At 36.4% G+C, this 14,456-nt stretch overlaps 1 protein-coding gene across 1 annotated transcript in view; it reads right to left on the bottom strand.

The window, feature by feature from the left end:
* B3GLCT (beta 3-glucosyltransferase) overlaps nucleotides 1-14,456 on the bottom strand; it is a 66,582-nt gene that overhangs the window by 5,671 nt on the left and 46,455 nt on the right. The window contains exons 9-13 of the mRNA XM_059819340.1: nucleotides 11,239-11,370; nucleotides 10,218-10,287; nucleotides 5,737-5,850; nucleotides 2,609-2,708; nucleotides 1,500-1,619 (exon numbers count right to left, since the gene is read on the bottom strand). Coding sequence (XP_059675323.1) covers nucleotides 1,500-1,619; nucleotides 2,609-2,708; nucleotides 5,737-5,850; nucleotides 10,218-10,287; nucleotides 11,239-11,370 — 536 coding nt within the window. The remainder of the gene's footprint in view (nucleotides 1-1,499; nucleotides 1,620-2,608; nucleotides 2,709-5,736; nucleotides 5,851-10,217; nucleotides 10,288-11,238; nucleotides 11,371-14,456) is intronic.

Raw genomic sequence — 14,456 nt, 5'->3', positions numbered from 1 at the left:
AAAGACTGACCTGAGAATACTGCCAGATTAAAGTTGTAAAAGACTCCATCACTATCATTGCAACTTTGAAGACTGCATGTATCATAAAAAGAAAAAAAAATGGAGAGCACAATAGAAGTGGTATCTCAGTATTCAGATGAAATAGAGAAGGGATAATAAGCTAGAGCCTTGGGGAAAAAAAAAAAAGAAAAAAAAAAAGAGTTGGGACTTGTGACCAGCACATGTTGCTACATAGAAGGTGTGAGGTAAATTGCACACGTTTGGGGAATATATTTGCTAGCTAATTATCTGGACTGTGTCCCTTCAGTTATACAAATTCTTCACTTACAACAAACCTTCTCAAAATTACGGTATGAAGCAGGACATATGATCTGTGCCTCTACCTGCTCAAACCTGAGAATGAAAATAACCCCCAGACTTCCACATCTAGATGACAGAATAGAAACTAAGAGATAAATACTAAAAAGATACAGAATATAGGACTGGTAACCAACAAACATACGAGGACCAGTAGAAGGTTTGTTTCTTAACTCAAGCATAAACCCTACTTAAGTAAGATCTTATGCAACTATGCAAAACAATGAGAAGGCCAGTCAGTTGATTTTTACTCACTCATGGATGGATAAGAATCTAGTAAGTTATTATAGCCATTACTTTTCACAGAAAAAGACACTAAGGACATTCAGACATACACACTACTTGCTTTAAACACACAAGATGGACAGATCAGAGTCTTAAGATTGTTCTTATTGCAATATGAGCCAACCTGAAAGCTCATATACATGTTAATTTAAACCAAATTTTGCATATAATCACAGGGACCCGTATGTCTCATGCATGAGATCAACCCACAATGATCTTTTTCTATGAGAAACTATTTTCCAGGACATCAACATCAAACTCCTTGCTCAACCACCTCTCCATAAATCATCACATGAAGTTCAAAAACAGAAGGAGAATCACTATCGTTTTTCTCCATGCTTGGACAAAGAAAAAGAACAGGAATGAATATTTTCATTGAGGCAATTTGTATCCCCAGGTGTGCTGCTTTGGTTCTCCTGCACACTCCACAACAGTTCAAATCATGAGTGTATTTTTTTAATCAACTATCCCAAATGTCTCTGCTTACTATACTTTGAATCACATTGTAAGACGGTCTCTGAGTATGCAGCATGAATTCTGTCAGATGAAACAAGGCTGCATGATGTGTAGCAGACAACTGATAATAGGCACTCAATTCACAGGACCAGTCAAGCCAAAATGACCCCCCTGAAACATGCATGGTCCTCTGCACCAACTGTTTTGCTCTACAAATCTATTCCCAATGGGCAGCACAACTTCTTACTAGTTAGGACATTTGGGTCTGTGAGCATCATTACATTTTAATTGTACTAGGAAACATCACTGTTTCTGTTGAAACTGATTTGTGTTGTAATTCAAAACATTTGCATTCAAAGCAGGGACTGATGTAGATCCCAGTAGGAGTTTAAATAAATTACCCTCCTCCGCCAGTGATATAACTATATCCTCCTGTTCCCAAGCCGTAACCATAACGCTCTCCAAGAAATACTGGTTCATTTGGGTCGTAGCAGCTGAGCAATTTTCGGAGTCTGAAGATACTATAATATGAAAATCCATTAAAAAAACCAAAATAATGATGCAGACATTCATTTTGAAACAGACGTTGCTAGCCTAAATGGCATTCTAGTAAATAGCACAAAAATGATAAGAGAAATTCAGAAGTTCTACAAAAAAACAGATATATAAACTTTTAGACAGAAATTCATGATGGGTTATTTACTATGAGATATGATAGATGAATTTGGTCAAATGAATCAATTAGCTTAAAATATTTTTCTGAAGCAAGCAAAGTTTCTCAGCAAAACTGAGTCTCATCTCAGAGAAAACATGAAATTATTTTTTCCAAACAATGGTAAGGTCTTTGCAAATGATCTTTTCTCCCCAGGAATTGAAAAACAGAAAGGTAGATCTAGTTACACCAATATTGCTTTATCTACAGTTATAGCCTCTTCCAAATTCTTCTTCTGTCACAGGATTTAATGTAAAGTATTGTCTTGAACCACTTATTCTCATGTTCATGACCATGTGATCCTGCTGGTTGATCACTGTGCCTTATTTCGCTTATACTGCAGTGTCAGTTTCCATGTGCATGGAATCTAATTTTCTAACAAAGGCAAGTCCCTGGACGCTGTTCTGGGTGGCTCTGACAACTGACCCTAGCTTACAGAACCTTTCTTCTGGCACATTTATGTGAGGAATACATCTTAGAAAGTGTATTAGCAAATGACTAAAACCAATCACTTCAGACATACCTACACTGAAGAATCACAATGTGTAATCATATTCAGACTATATGATTACATAATAACACTAATATGCATAGTTTTTATCAAGTTACAAGATTACATTGTTTTTAATATCAGTCAAGGAATGCTGAAGAGAAGCAACAATTTTTTTCCTTAAAGGAATATAAAGCTACATAACTAATAAAACAGCTGTATCTCTTAAATACAGAATAAGAGATTAATATTGCTACAACTCCTATTGACACAAACAGTGGTAATTCCTGAAGTATTGCAATGTATACCTTATCAGTGTGTCATCATCCACTATAACTAACCAAGGAGTTCTGGGAGAGCTATGATTCAAAAACCTTTCCAAAATGGCAAAAGTTTTCCCACAGTGACCTAAAGGAAGAGAAATAACAGAATATATACATTTAAATAAAATGAGATTTTGTAATAAACAATTAGTTATGAATTAAATAAATATTTTACTGCACTATGCACACCTTTTGGAAACGACTGGCAAAATATTTGAGATGCAAATTTAAACTACATCCTTTGTTGTGCTGAATGGTACTTGTACAAATTGTTCCAACACAATCATTGCTTTCTATGCAGGAAGGCACTTTTGAAGGATGTTGAAGTATGGCAGTTCTTTGAATTATGGAAACCTGAAAAATAAACTATATTTGAGGTGTTCAAGGAACGTGTGGACGAGGCATTGTGGGACACGGTTTAACGGGCATGGTGGTGTTAGTTGATGGTTGGACTTGATGATCTTACAGGTCTTTTCCAACCTTAGCGATTCTGTGATTCTACACTCTTAAGCTGGACAATACTGAGCAAACTGCTACTCTTTAATTTCAAAAACCGCAAAATAAGGAGACTATGATAGAAACATGTTCTGCAAAATACTCCAAGATATTTTCAAAGCATTTCATGATGCATCAGGCAGGTCCATTGCTTTCATATAAATATTTAAGTCTACATTAATCTACCGTACTCATCACCAACTACTCAGGTCCTGATAACTTCCTCCAAGGAAAGTTCTTAAGATTTATCACAAGACTATAATGAAGTTGAGAGGTAAAACACCCTTTACTAGGAGTTGAGAAATGAAACACCCTTGTTCAGAACAAGCAGGACAAGAGAAACAAGATGTTTTGGACTTCTACTGAATCTTCTTTAGATCTCAGAAAAATCTAATTGCAAACAGTCTTTATTCATCTAGATTACAGTTGATCATCTAAAGCAATTATTGCTATCAATATTACAATTACTAAACAAGCATTAAAAAAAATATGGATAGGATACTATATTTGAAGCTACTTCCAGCTGAAGTATTTTTTGAGAAAATGCAGTAACCCATGCTTAAGAAATGAAGGAAGTCCTGGCTTTGCTGATTTTGTGAAACCATGAACTTAATGCAGACTAATATATGAACATTTATAAAATTAAAACCAAGATTTCTGTATAATATTTCATCATGAAAGATGGACAAAAATAGTATTAGAGCAAACTCAGCACAATTTGTTTAGTTTAGAACGCTAGTAGCACACAGGTCCCACTGCTCCCCACAGCAATGCTCAAAGGCTGAACATGAAAGGCCCCTTCCCCCTGAGGTGACTAGAACTACTGGGCACAGCTTCTACAGATGATCCACGCATGCCCAGAAGGTCTGCTGCCTCCTGAAAACAAACACTGGTTGCACATGTCACATTGCACTTGTGCAAATGGAAATCCCTGCCTGTTCTCTCTATGCCTCTGATAGACCCTGTGGAGGACAAAAAAGAAAGGGCAACTGGAAAGCCAGAAATAATCCAGAGATCAGAACAACTGACTTAGTGGGCCAGATAAAGCTAACAGGCTGCAGCATGGACACCTCTAATTCAGAAGATGAGTAAAAGAATGTAGCAGAGACTGTAAGTCTAAGAAAAATAGATCAAATGAAAGAAAAAGCCCTAAAATTAATAAACTCATAGAAACCATCATACCCATAGCCTTTTTTTCTATTCAAACACAAAGTACATGACTTTAAAACCACATTATTTGTCAGAAAAAGATCTTCCAATCTTAACATTTAGCTTTTGCAGATGATACCAAGTTGGGCGGGAGTGTTGATCTGCTGGAGGGTAGGAAGGGTCTGCAGAGGAATCTGGACAGGCTGGATTGATGGGCCGAGGTCAACTGTATGAGGTTCAACAAGGCCAAGTGCCAAGTCCTGCACTTGGGTCACAACAACCTCAGGCAATGCTACAGGCTTGGGGACAAGTGGCTGGAAAGCTGCCCTGCAGAAAAGGACCTGGGGGTGTTCATTGACAGCCGGCTGAAGATGAGCCAGCAGTGTGCCCAGGTGGCCAAGAAGGCCAAAGGCATCCTGGCCTGTATCAGAAACAGCGTGGCCAGCAGGAGTAGGGAGGTGATCGTGCCCCTCTACTCGGCGCTGGTGAGGCCGCACCTCGAATACTGTGTTCAGTTTTGGGCCCCTCACTACAAAAAGGACATTGAGGTACTGGAGCGTGTCCAGAGAAGGGCAACGAAGCTGGTGAGGGGTCTGGAGCACAAGTCTTATGAGGAGCGGCTGAGGGAACTGGGGTTGTTTAGTCTGGAGAAGAGGAGGCTGAGGGGAGACCTCATCACTCTCTACAACTACCTGAAAGGGGGTTGCAGAGAGGTGGGTGTTGGTCTCTTCTCCCAAGTGACTAGTGATAGAACGAGAGGAAATGGCCTCAAGTTGTGCCAGGGGAGGTTCAGACTGGATATTAAGAAAAATTTCTTTTCTGAGAGAGTGGTGAGACACTGGAATAAGCTGCCCAGGGAAGTGGTGGAGTCACCGTCACTGGAGATGTTCAAGGAACGTGTGGACGTGGCATTGTGGGACATGGTTTAGTGGGCATGGTGGTATTGGTTGATGGTTGGACTTGATGATCTTACAGGTCTTTTCCAACCTTAGTGATTCTGTAATTCTGTGCTTAAATCGAGACATATTAGGCATGAGCATATAATATTTGAATACCATATGGCAAGTAGTTTATGCTCAGTAACCAGCTGGCAATGTCTGAGGTCTTTTGACATAAATCTGACTTCTGCTACTATCTTGAGTAAGATCGTCAATAACTCAAGAGTTATTATTCTTACCCAGAGTAATAACACCAATTTTTGTCTCTTGGAGTATATCAGCGTACCATGCTTTCACACTCACAGTGTTTAGGTTTCTACTAAAAAGAACATTCTACCTACATAGGTGAACTGTACTCTCCATCTGTTTCCTGCGTGGCAAAAGTATTCTTTCAGTTTAGGCTGCACAAACATGCTCCAGAAATACAGAATTTCTAAATTATATACTATACATGAAATATACATATCATCCATAAAACTTACCATCTTTAGACAGTTATTTGCACAAAACTGACAACAGTCAATAGCTCACCTCTGTCAGTATTAGGTACACCTAAATCTATGGTAGGAATGGAGATGTCTGCATAATCACTGTAGTATTCAATAACAGCAGCTTCTCTTTCCCAAGTCTGCTTTACAACTGGTACTGCAAAACAATCATTGACATTGAAACTTAAGTTACTTGATTAAAATAAGTATTTGATCAAAACATTTATGCACCTTGTTAATTGACATATTCCTTCACGTGGTGATAAAAATGCTGTTTCAAATACAACATCATGGTTCCAAATGTTCATTCTTTTTTGTTTCCTACAATATTTAGAGAGAAACAATTTTACATTTTTATGAAAGCCAGTCAGGGCACTTTTACTTATATAGTAATAAATTTTCTTTTAAAATATGACTATAGTTTCATTCATATTACATTGAAAACTGTGATGTTTACATTTATGCTAACCAAAGTATGGAATTCATTACTTCTACAGTTGCTGTGGTAGACTTCATAGAACACATCAGCATGAACACTATCAGAGATCAATCATTCTTCCAGTATTTAAACTGTCGCGTTTTAAAAACAGCACATCCAACTGTACAGTGTTTAAAATACTCTGAATCAGAAACAGACCAAATGCACCTTTTGAAATACTATGCTTGTGTTATACACATCATATTTGACAGCAACGTCATGTTAATGCTCAAAAGCACCTGTCTCTGGAGACACACATGCAGAAGGACATTTATAAATATCATACAACCAATTTTTATCCCATGGAGATTCTTTTCAAAGGAGGACTGCTTAACGCTTCTCTACAAGAGCAATCCTTTTCTTGTGTTTGACATTTGACATAAACATTTAAAATTGATCATACAAAATTCCAATAATGATGCTATAGATATTGAAATTATATCCAGAAGTGAATAAATTATGGGTAACACAAAAAAATCTGAACACCTGCCGGGTGTTTCGAAGAGAATGATCAGGTTAAAATCAATGATTTCTTTTCCATTTTAAAAATTAAATGGTCAGGACTTAGACAAACAACTACTCTGAAACATCGTGCATTCTGCTGTCATTTTTTATCCACTTTATGTTCTTTGATGCTATCCAGTAGGTCTCATTAGTAGCAGCTAGCTCTTTAAATGGAAAAAATAATTTATGTAACTTCCCTTTGCTGCTATATAACTGATGCTTGTGAACAACTCATTTTAGTCCCTTGCTTGAATCATCTATCACCTAATTTGATGTTTGCTGCCTACCTACTTGCTCACTTTCCTCTACTCTGATCACATAGAGACTTGTAGCATTTATTATTCTTGACTGACCAACAGTCAGTTTGATAAGACTAAAATGAATTGAAAGGTCACTGTTAGGATAGAGTAACAAGAACTCAAGGCACTAATGGAAAGGCTTTAATATTTGGAAAAAATATAATTCCACTTCTGTAGCATTGTGCAATGGACAAATACTGCTTTTAAAAGTTTTAGACAATTAAAACTGCTCTCAAATTTTTGCATTAAAAAATCCAAAGGGAATTATGTACAAAAAATATGTTCATACAACATGACAGTGGAGTTTTGAAATGCAAAGTCAGGTATTTTACAATATATTAACTCTATCTCCTACGTACTAAAAATTACAGAATCACAGAATCACTAAGGTTGGAAAAGACCTGTAAGATCATCAAGTCCAACCATTACAAAAAAAAAAAAACCAAAAAAACCACAAAACCAAACAACCCACCCACACCACACAGCACCATGCCCATCAAGCCACGTCCCACAATGCCACATCCACACGCTCCTTGAATACCTCCAGGGAGGGTGAAAAAGTCACATTACATCATATAACAACTGAATAATCACACATTAATTGACAAGAGAATGGCATGTAAACTTTTTTTTTCCCAAATAGAATAAAAAAACCAAGTAGGCAGGAAATTCTTTTCTTATTTTGTGGAAATGTTCTATTTCAAAAGTGTTTCTCAGAAGAACAAAATCAGAAAGTTTCAGAAAGGCCCCAGTACAGAAGCATCACAGATATACAGAATGTTTCCAACCTTCACCTGGCAGAGGAGACCCACCTGTAAAGGCTGTTTCATCCTTCTCCAACTAAGGACCTCAACCTCAGTAGGGTGCTTTAACATACAGAACTATTTGCTATTATGGGCTGAGCCTCTCAATTTCTTCAGTGGAGTCCCCCTTTTTTGTATAAATGAAAAAAGTTCACTGAAGCAAGGACCTGAGTCTCACCTCAGTTAAGTGATCTAACAAGGGGACTACTAGCTAAAGCGTCTTTCTCTTTTCCTTGCTTGTATTGATGGAAGTGTCACCATCCAGACTAATGTCTACTGGAAATTGAATCCCACAATACTTTGTAATTTCTATGTTCCAAAGAAAGAACAACTATAGGAAATTTCTGACTAGCTGTTCATGCAAATATTTATCAATATATATTAATACTGGTGATTACATGGAATATTTAATATTGCACTACAGAGACACTTATAGAAGGTCAGCTCTAAGCTCTTAATTATACTTTGTTTGTGCTATTTCTAGAACCGTGATGCATGTTTGCAGTCTTGACATTTTCTTATGTAACCATATATGGTATGTGTATGAAGGAGAGTTATATCTGAGTAAGTTCTGAAGTAAAACTTAGCAGCTTTTGCACACTGAATTCCAAGCCTTAATGTTGCACTAATGTAGTTTTTGGCATACAATAAAAAATGACTTACCAGGTAAAAGGAGCTCTCTGAAGCTAGCATCCATTAATCTGTCAAATCTTGAGTAACATTATCCTCTATTGCATAACACTGGAAACTGTGGGAAAAGTTCAAGAATTTCCCTCAGTCTTCAACAGGTGTTTCTTGAGGGATTTTATGCTACCTTTTTGAAGCCTTATCTTCTTTACTGACTTTCTGTTTTTTTATGTTTTTCTTTTAATTTTGATGTAAGAAAATAAACATGGATCCAGAAAAGAGAATTCTTCAGTGAACTCCAATTACAGGATAGTCAGTTTTGTTTTGTCAAAAGCTACTTGCTAAAGATACCCTAAGGATTAGGTGATTGAAACACTGGAAATGTGCACACATCAAGTGCAGTAATATTAAGAAAACAATTACATAAATCTTATTTTGGAAAAAAGGAACAACTGGCAAATAGTCTAAATATAGAAGTGACAGAACCTACAGTTTTGGATGTATTAGCAAAGGGGGATTTGGTTAAGAAAAGAGCTTTTATCTTCATCCTGTCTTCTAACAATAGGTGTGGCAAAACCCCCACAAAATTTGGTACAACTACTACCGTTACTTAATTTTCAAATTTTTTTGCCAATAATAATAACTTTAAATTAAGCTTATGAACAAAGCCTGCCTAACAGCGACAGTATTACATATCTGGAGTATTCAAGGGCACAAAAGATTCAAGTAAATTCCTGGAAATAAAGCCATTCCTGAATTTCCTTATTAACAAAATGTCTAGAAGTAAACTAGAATAGACTGGTAGGTGGCATCGAGTAGCTAGAGTGTCTTCTGTTAAACCAGGGGATTTGGAATTTTTCCTTCTGAGTTTTGTAAACACTGGATCTACCTCAACTTAGCTGAGCCTTACTTTGTATTAGCTGAAGCTGAGTGTATCTGTGTCTTTTTTTTTCTGTGCCTCTGAGAAGGATGTTAATACTCAATGGATGTATCTTGTTGGGCTGTGCTAGGTTTTTTTGTTTGTTGTTTTTACCATGGATACGAGGGTCATATTTTCAGGGTGACTTTCATTACTTGTGTAACACTACAAATTCCAGATGAAACACACTATAGTGTTGCATACTTGGAGACTCCTGATCTGGGGCATAGCTTGAACAAAGTACTATAGATGACGGGATTTCTACAAGAGACAAAACTTCCCATTCCAAGCATTATAAAACACCTGTGCACATCCAATTGCATAGGGTGACAACAGATAAAAGCAATATGACAATGTAAGCTGCTCAATCTTTTATTGGATGAGAGGGCAGGACAAAAGGAAGGAGGAGAGTAGATAGCTTTCAGCTTGCTCAAATTTCTAAATACAGCTGCACGACTGTCACTGCTAGTACAAGGAATAGAACTGAACCAATTACCTGGGGGAAACACACTGAAGGATATTAATAGCTGCTATATTAATTAATATTGCAACAGCTCCAATTTACATCAATATAAGCTAACTTTATGCATATTTTTCACTTAGATATTCAGTTTCAATATTTTTGCCAAGCAATCACTAATGATGAAACATCAAACAACCACAACTTTTTGTCTTAAACATTTCACAGCACTCCTGAAGAACTCCGAATAGCAAAAAAAAATTTACCTAAAGAATAACCCATTTACACTTCTGAAGCTTTCATACTTCCCAGTGCATTTTGCAAATATTTAGTCCCAAGAGCTACACAGACAGCATATATCAGCTTGGTTTTTAACTATTAATTTAATAAAATATATTGCATAGAACTACTACCTTGACTAACGAACAACTTACTTCTGTCACCATGAAACTTCCGACATGTTTTTACAGCAACAAAAACATCTTCCTTTTTCACTGGCTCTCCCTATATGAACAGAACAAAATAATTTTTTAATTGCAGGCTCTGCCTGTAACATCTTATATGATATGTATGGCCATACATATAATAAAACAGAAAATACCTTTTCATTGTATAGCATATCAAGTAGAATAGTGTACTAGTAATACACTGGAAAGTAGATTTTTGTCTCTTGAAGAAAGGTCACTAGTGGTTTAAAATTCCTGAAATAACATTATTGAAATACTTTTTCCATTGATGCAGTATTCTAAAGTGAACTATCATTAGGAAAAGAAAATGATAGTAGAACTTGCTGATCTAAGAATGATTCATCTGAAAAAGAATGTTTTCTTAATTTCTTTGAAATTAATCACTATGAGAACATGTTGAACTGTATCATACTTGGAAAAGAAGCTTAAATGTGACACACTAGAAATCTTTTAATTTCCTCAACTGTAATAAAATCATTTAACTACTTTTATTTGTTTTCCTTTTTGGCACCTAGAATTTTGCTCTCCTGGAAGCATGGAACACTTTTTGGCCTCTAGCAACAGTTAACTCATAATATCATAAATGTATTCTCCTAAAGGTGGAAGAGATGGGTTGTACTTTAATGCACCAAATACTTTACTACTTTTTGTCTTTAGCCTCAATAAGTTTTAGTTTCCTATCTGTGAAAAATTATTATCTATACTTCAGTATCTCACAGAAATGTAAGGAGAAATACTTTATAGATTATGGGCTGCTCAAACATTGTGGTAGAAAGATCCATTAAAGCTTACGCAATATTTGTTTGCCAGGAAATATCCTGTGCCACAGAAGGCTGAAAGCATATCCAAAAATAGATAAATGCCAGAACAAATTTTTTTTAAAAAAACAACTTTTTTTTTAACGTTTGAGATTTTTGAAGTCAAGTATTATGGATTTCAGTAAGAGTTACCTTTACTAAGCAAGTGGTATTTAAAATATGGTACTTACACAGAGTGGCAGAAAATTACTGAATGTTGTTGCACAATGATCAACCTTATACGAGTTCACATCATCTGTGCAGAACTCAGGCACTGGAGTAAGATGTGGTCCTTCCCCTTTCTGCCAAATATACAGGGCAATCTATCAAAATAGAAAACATTTATATCAGTAATGAAACTGGATAAAAATTCTCAGGGCATACAAAGGAATCCTATCACAGGACAAACTTAACAGGAAAACTGAAAAATATGGGATGCTGTAGAAGATTTGTCCCTTACATGATTAACTAGCTGCATGCCTTACTTCTTGCTCACGTTTCTAGAGCCAACATGCAAGAAATTCTATAGACAAATAAGTTTTAAAATTTGTTTCACAGAATTACAATTAGTTTCATATATTTAAGTATTTCAAAACAACTCATCTCTAACTTTTATAAGAAGTGGTAGAGTGATTATTTACACCTTCTTTTAAAGTAAACAAAAATCCTTATTATGTTCCTCTTTTTAAATTATTTTGATAATTTGGAATAGCCAGGCCTGTTTCAACCTATATGGCAATTTTCAGCTTTTCAAAATAGACCCATTCTCTGCTGACAATTTAAAATGCTCAAAATCAGTAATGAAACTCTAAGAAGCTGTAAAATACAATGAATGATAATGTAATAAATATGCTATCCTATAGTAGACTCTTGTCCATTTTAAATGCAACAACAAAAAAGCCAGCCAAAATTTACAGGGAAAAAGGAAGAAGCAAACCAGTGATGTCTGAAGAAGATTTTTAAAAAAGAAAACCCTTTGTATTTACATTCAACCCATAATAAAAACAGTAATATTTCAATCTGTATTTCATGACACATCAAGAACACTTAGACTTGCCCAACATTTCTATTGCAATACTTTTACACTGCTTATAACTTTGCCAGACTAAGTATTCAGGCAGGAAAGTTCTATGCTGGATGCCTACTTCAGACCAGTTACAAGATTAACTTCATTTTATATAAAACTGTTCAGAAACTTGTAAGAACAAAACGAAGTTCTTAAAAATCTAAAAGGCAGAAAATAGTATCTCAGTAATTATGTGGATTCAGAGCTTCCCAGATGCACTGCCGTATACTCCCAATTCTGAATGCTTAGCCTCTCTTGAGGACAGGCCGAAGATGTGAAAGCATCTTTGGACTAGAGCTGTTTGAGCATATACTCAAGCTGTAAGAGATCTGGGTTCTAGGTTTGCTTCTGCCTCAGTCAGAAGTTACAGCTTCTAGTTTTTAAAAGGGTGCCCACACCAACAAACCATAGATATTCTGGGACAGAGACTCTCCATGCTACCTCATGAAACTGAGTTACTGTGCAAAAAGTAAGAGTCATGGAACCAACAAGATAGTGTAGCAACAGAGAGCCTGACTCTACTGCACAGGGAGAATGGGACGCCTCCAAGGGAGGAAAAAACAGTCTTGGGTTCTAGTTCCTGTCTGCCATGTTATTTACACATACTCCCAATGACTCTTGCACAGAAAACAAGTTAAGTGCTTCGCTGGAATATGGGACCAGACCCAGCACACACCAAAGGCAATGAAAACGAGTCTCCTTTTTCACTGTTTTATGCCTACTTAGGAACTGTTAGCTTTAAACACCAGCCCCGGGCCAGAATTCAGCTCCTTTTTTAGCAAACAATGTGATCCTTAAGCTATTATTAAGAGGGCAAATTATTTTCTTCTCCCTAGCGTTCCGGAAGAACTCAGAGCAAACCAAGAGCACTAAGTATGGTCTGGACAAGCCAAAGTCACCAAACCAATTACAGACTTCTAAGTTATAGTTGATTGTTTTCCTGTCCATCTCATTTAGGTCTCAACATCCTCAGAAAATCCCAACTACCTGCACACAGCCATTTCTGGAACTTACGGGGGAATAAAATAGAAGGGCCAGTTTGTTACAGGCCTTGTTAGGACCAAGGGCAGGCTTGAGAATACAATAATAATTTTGAAACTTAGGCTTCCAGATTCGAAAGATTTTTGATAGCAAACAGATAGGGTACAGTCACGTACTAGAACACAATTAACTGATGACTTTTTAGCAAGTTGCTGATTTTAACTGGGCTGTCATAACTACACATGTGCTCTTAGACCACCTCAACTGCAAAGTAAAAACATTTAGTTTGATTGCACTGAAAAGAGTTTAAATTACTGTATTGTTCCTTATAATTGTGCGGATGCAGGTGACTGGGAGCTGTGAGTACAAACATGGTTGCTACTACTGCTCAGCTGATAGGGACTTGCTAAACCACTGTAACTCAGCTGCACGTTCTTTCAATACAAAAATGAGTTTTGTAGTTTGCAAGTTGTAATTTCTCTTAGCCTGACCATTATTAAGTGGTATGTTTCTTAGCTGTTTTAGCAATGCTTCTGAAAACACAGATGATCTTAGCATTACAGATGAGTTCAGCAAAGTACTAAAGAGAAAGGCCACTCTGTAGGGAAGAAAATGCATGAGCATGAATGGCAGTTAAGACAAATACTGTTGATAGTGCTTGGAGTAGAAGCGGAGCATGGAAATGACATGTAACACATACACGCTCGTAGTAAGGAGCAGCCAATAAACACACATACACCTCCAAGGTTATCTTTTTGCCTTGTCACCACATTCACATTATGGGATGTAAGTGGTTCTTGACCCTGCCTTATAGATGGAGGACTATGTAGCCACAAGGGATGGGATTTCTAAAGAGCTTCCAGTACATTTTAAGATTGTATTAGTTCAAAATTCAGCTATTCCGAATTAATGTCTATCACAGGAACCAACAAAGAAGCAATGCTCCTGCAGCACAAAGGCTATTTAACAATTGTAACTGAAAATGAATTATTTATGAAAGTTCATAATGTGCTAAGATTTCCCACTGAATAATTAAATCTTCAACAGAAAGCCTTAGAATGGTGTGAAGCTATCATATTTCAGAAGGGAGGTTAGAGTGCCCTTTTGGGTTATAGAACAGGATGACAGATGATTCCTAAAACAATGGAAATGGATTTACAATAAAAAGACAGAAAATATTCTTAGTCTTAATCCTAGTTCAAACCTAATGTTAGATGCACAAAAAAAGCCATTATTCACTTCCAGTTTTGAATAAGCATCAGGGAATATGTTATACATTGTGCAGTTACAAAAAGTCTAAAAAACAATCTACAAATGAGCAGCAATATGACAAAAACCCTTTACCATATTTGCAAGATAGGC

This window comes from Gavia stellata, chromosome 1 (genome assembly GCF_030936135.1).
Source record: "Gavia stellata isolate bGavSte3 chromosome 1, bGavSte3.hap2, whole genome shotgun sequence".
Lineage (NCBI taxonomy): Eukaryota > Metazoa > Chordata > Aves > Gaviiformes > Gaviidae > Gavia > Gavia stellata.
Note: the sequence above shows the minus strand (reverse complement) of the source record. Positions and strands in the feature narration are given on the sequence as shown.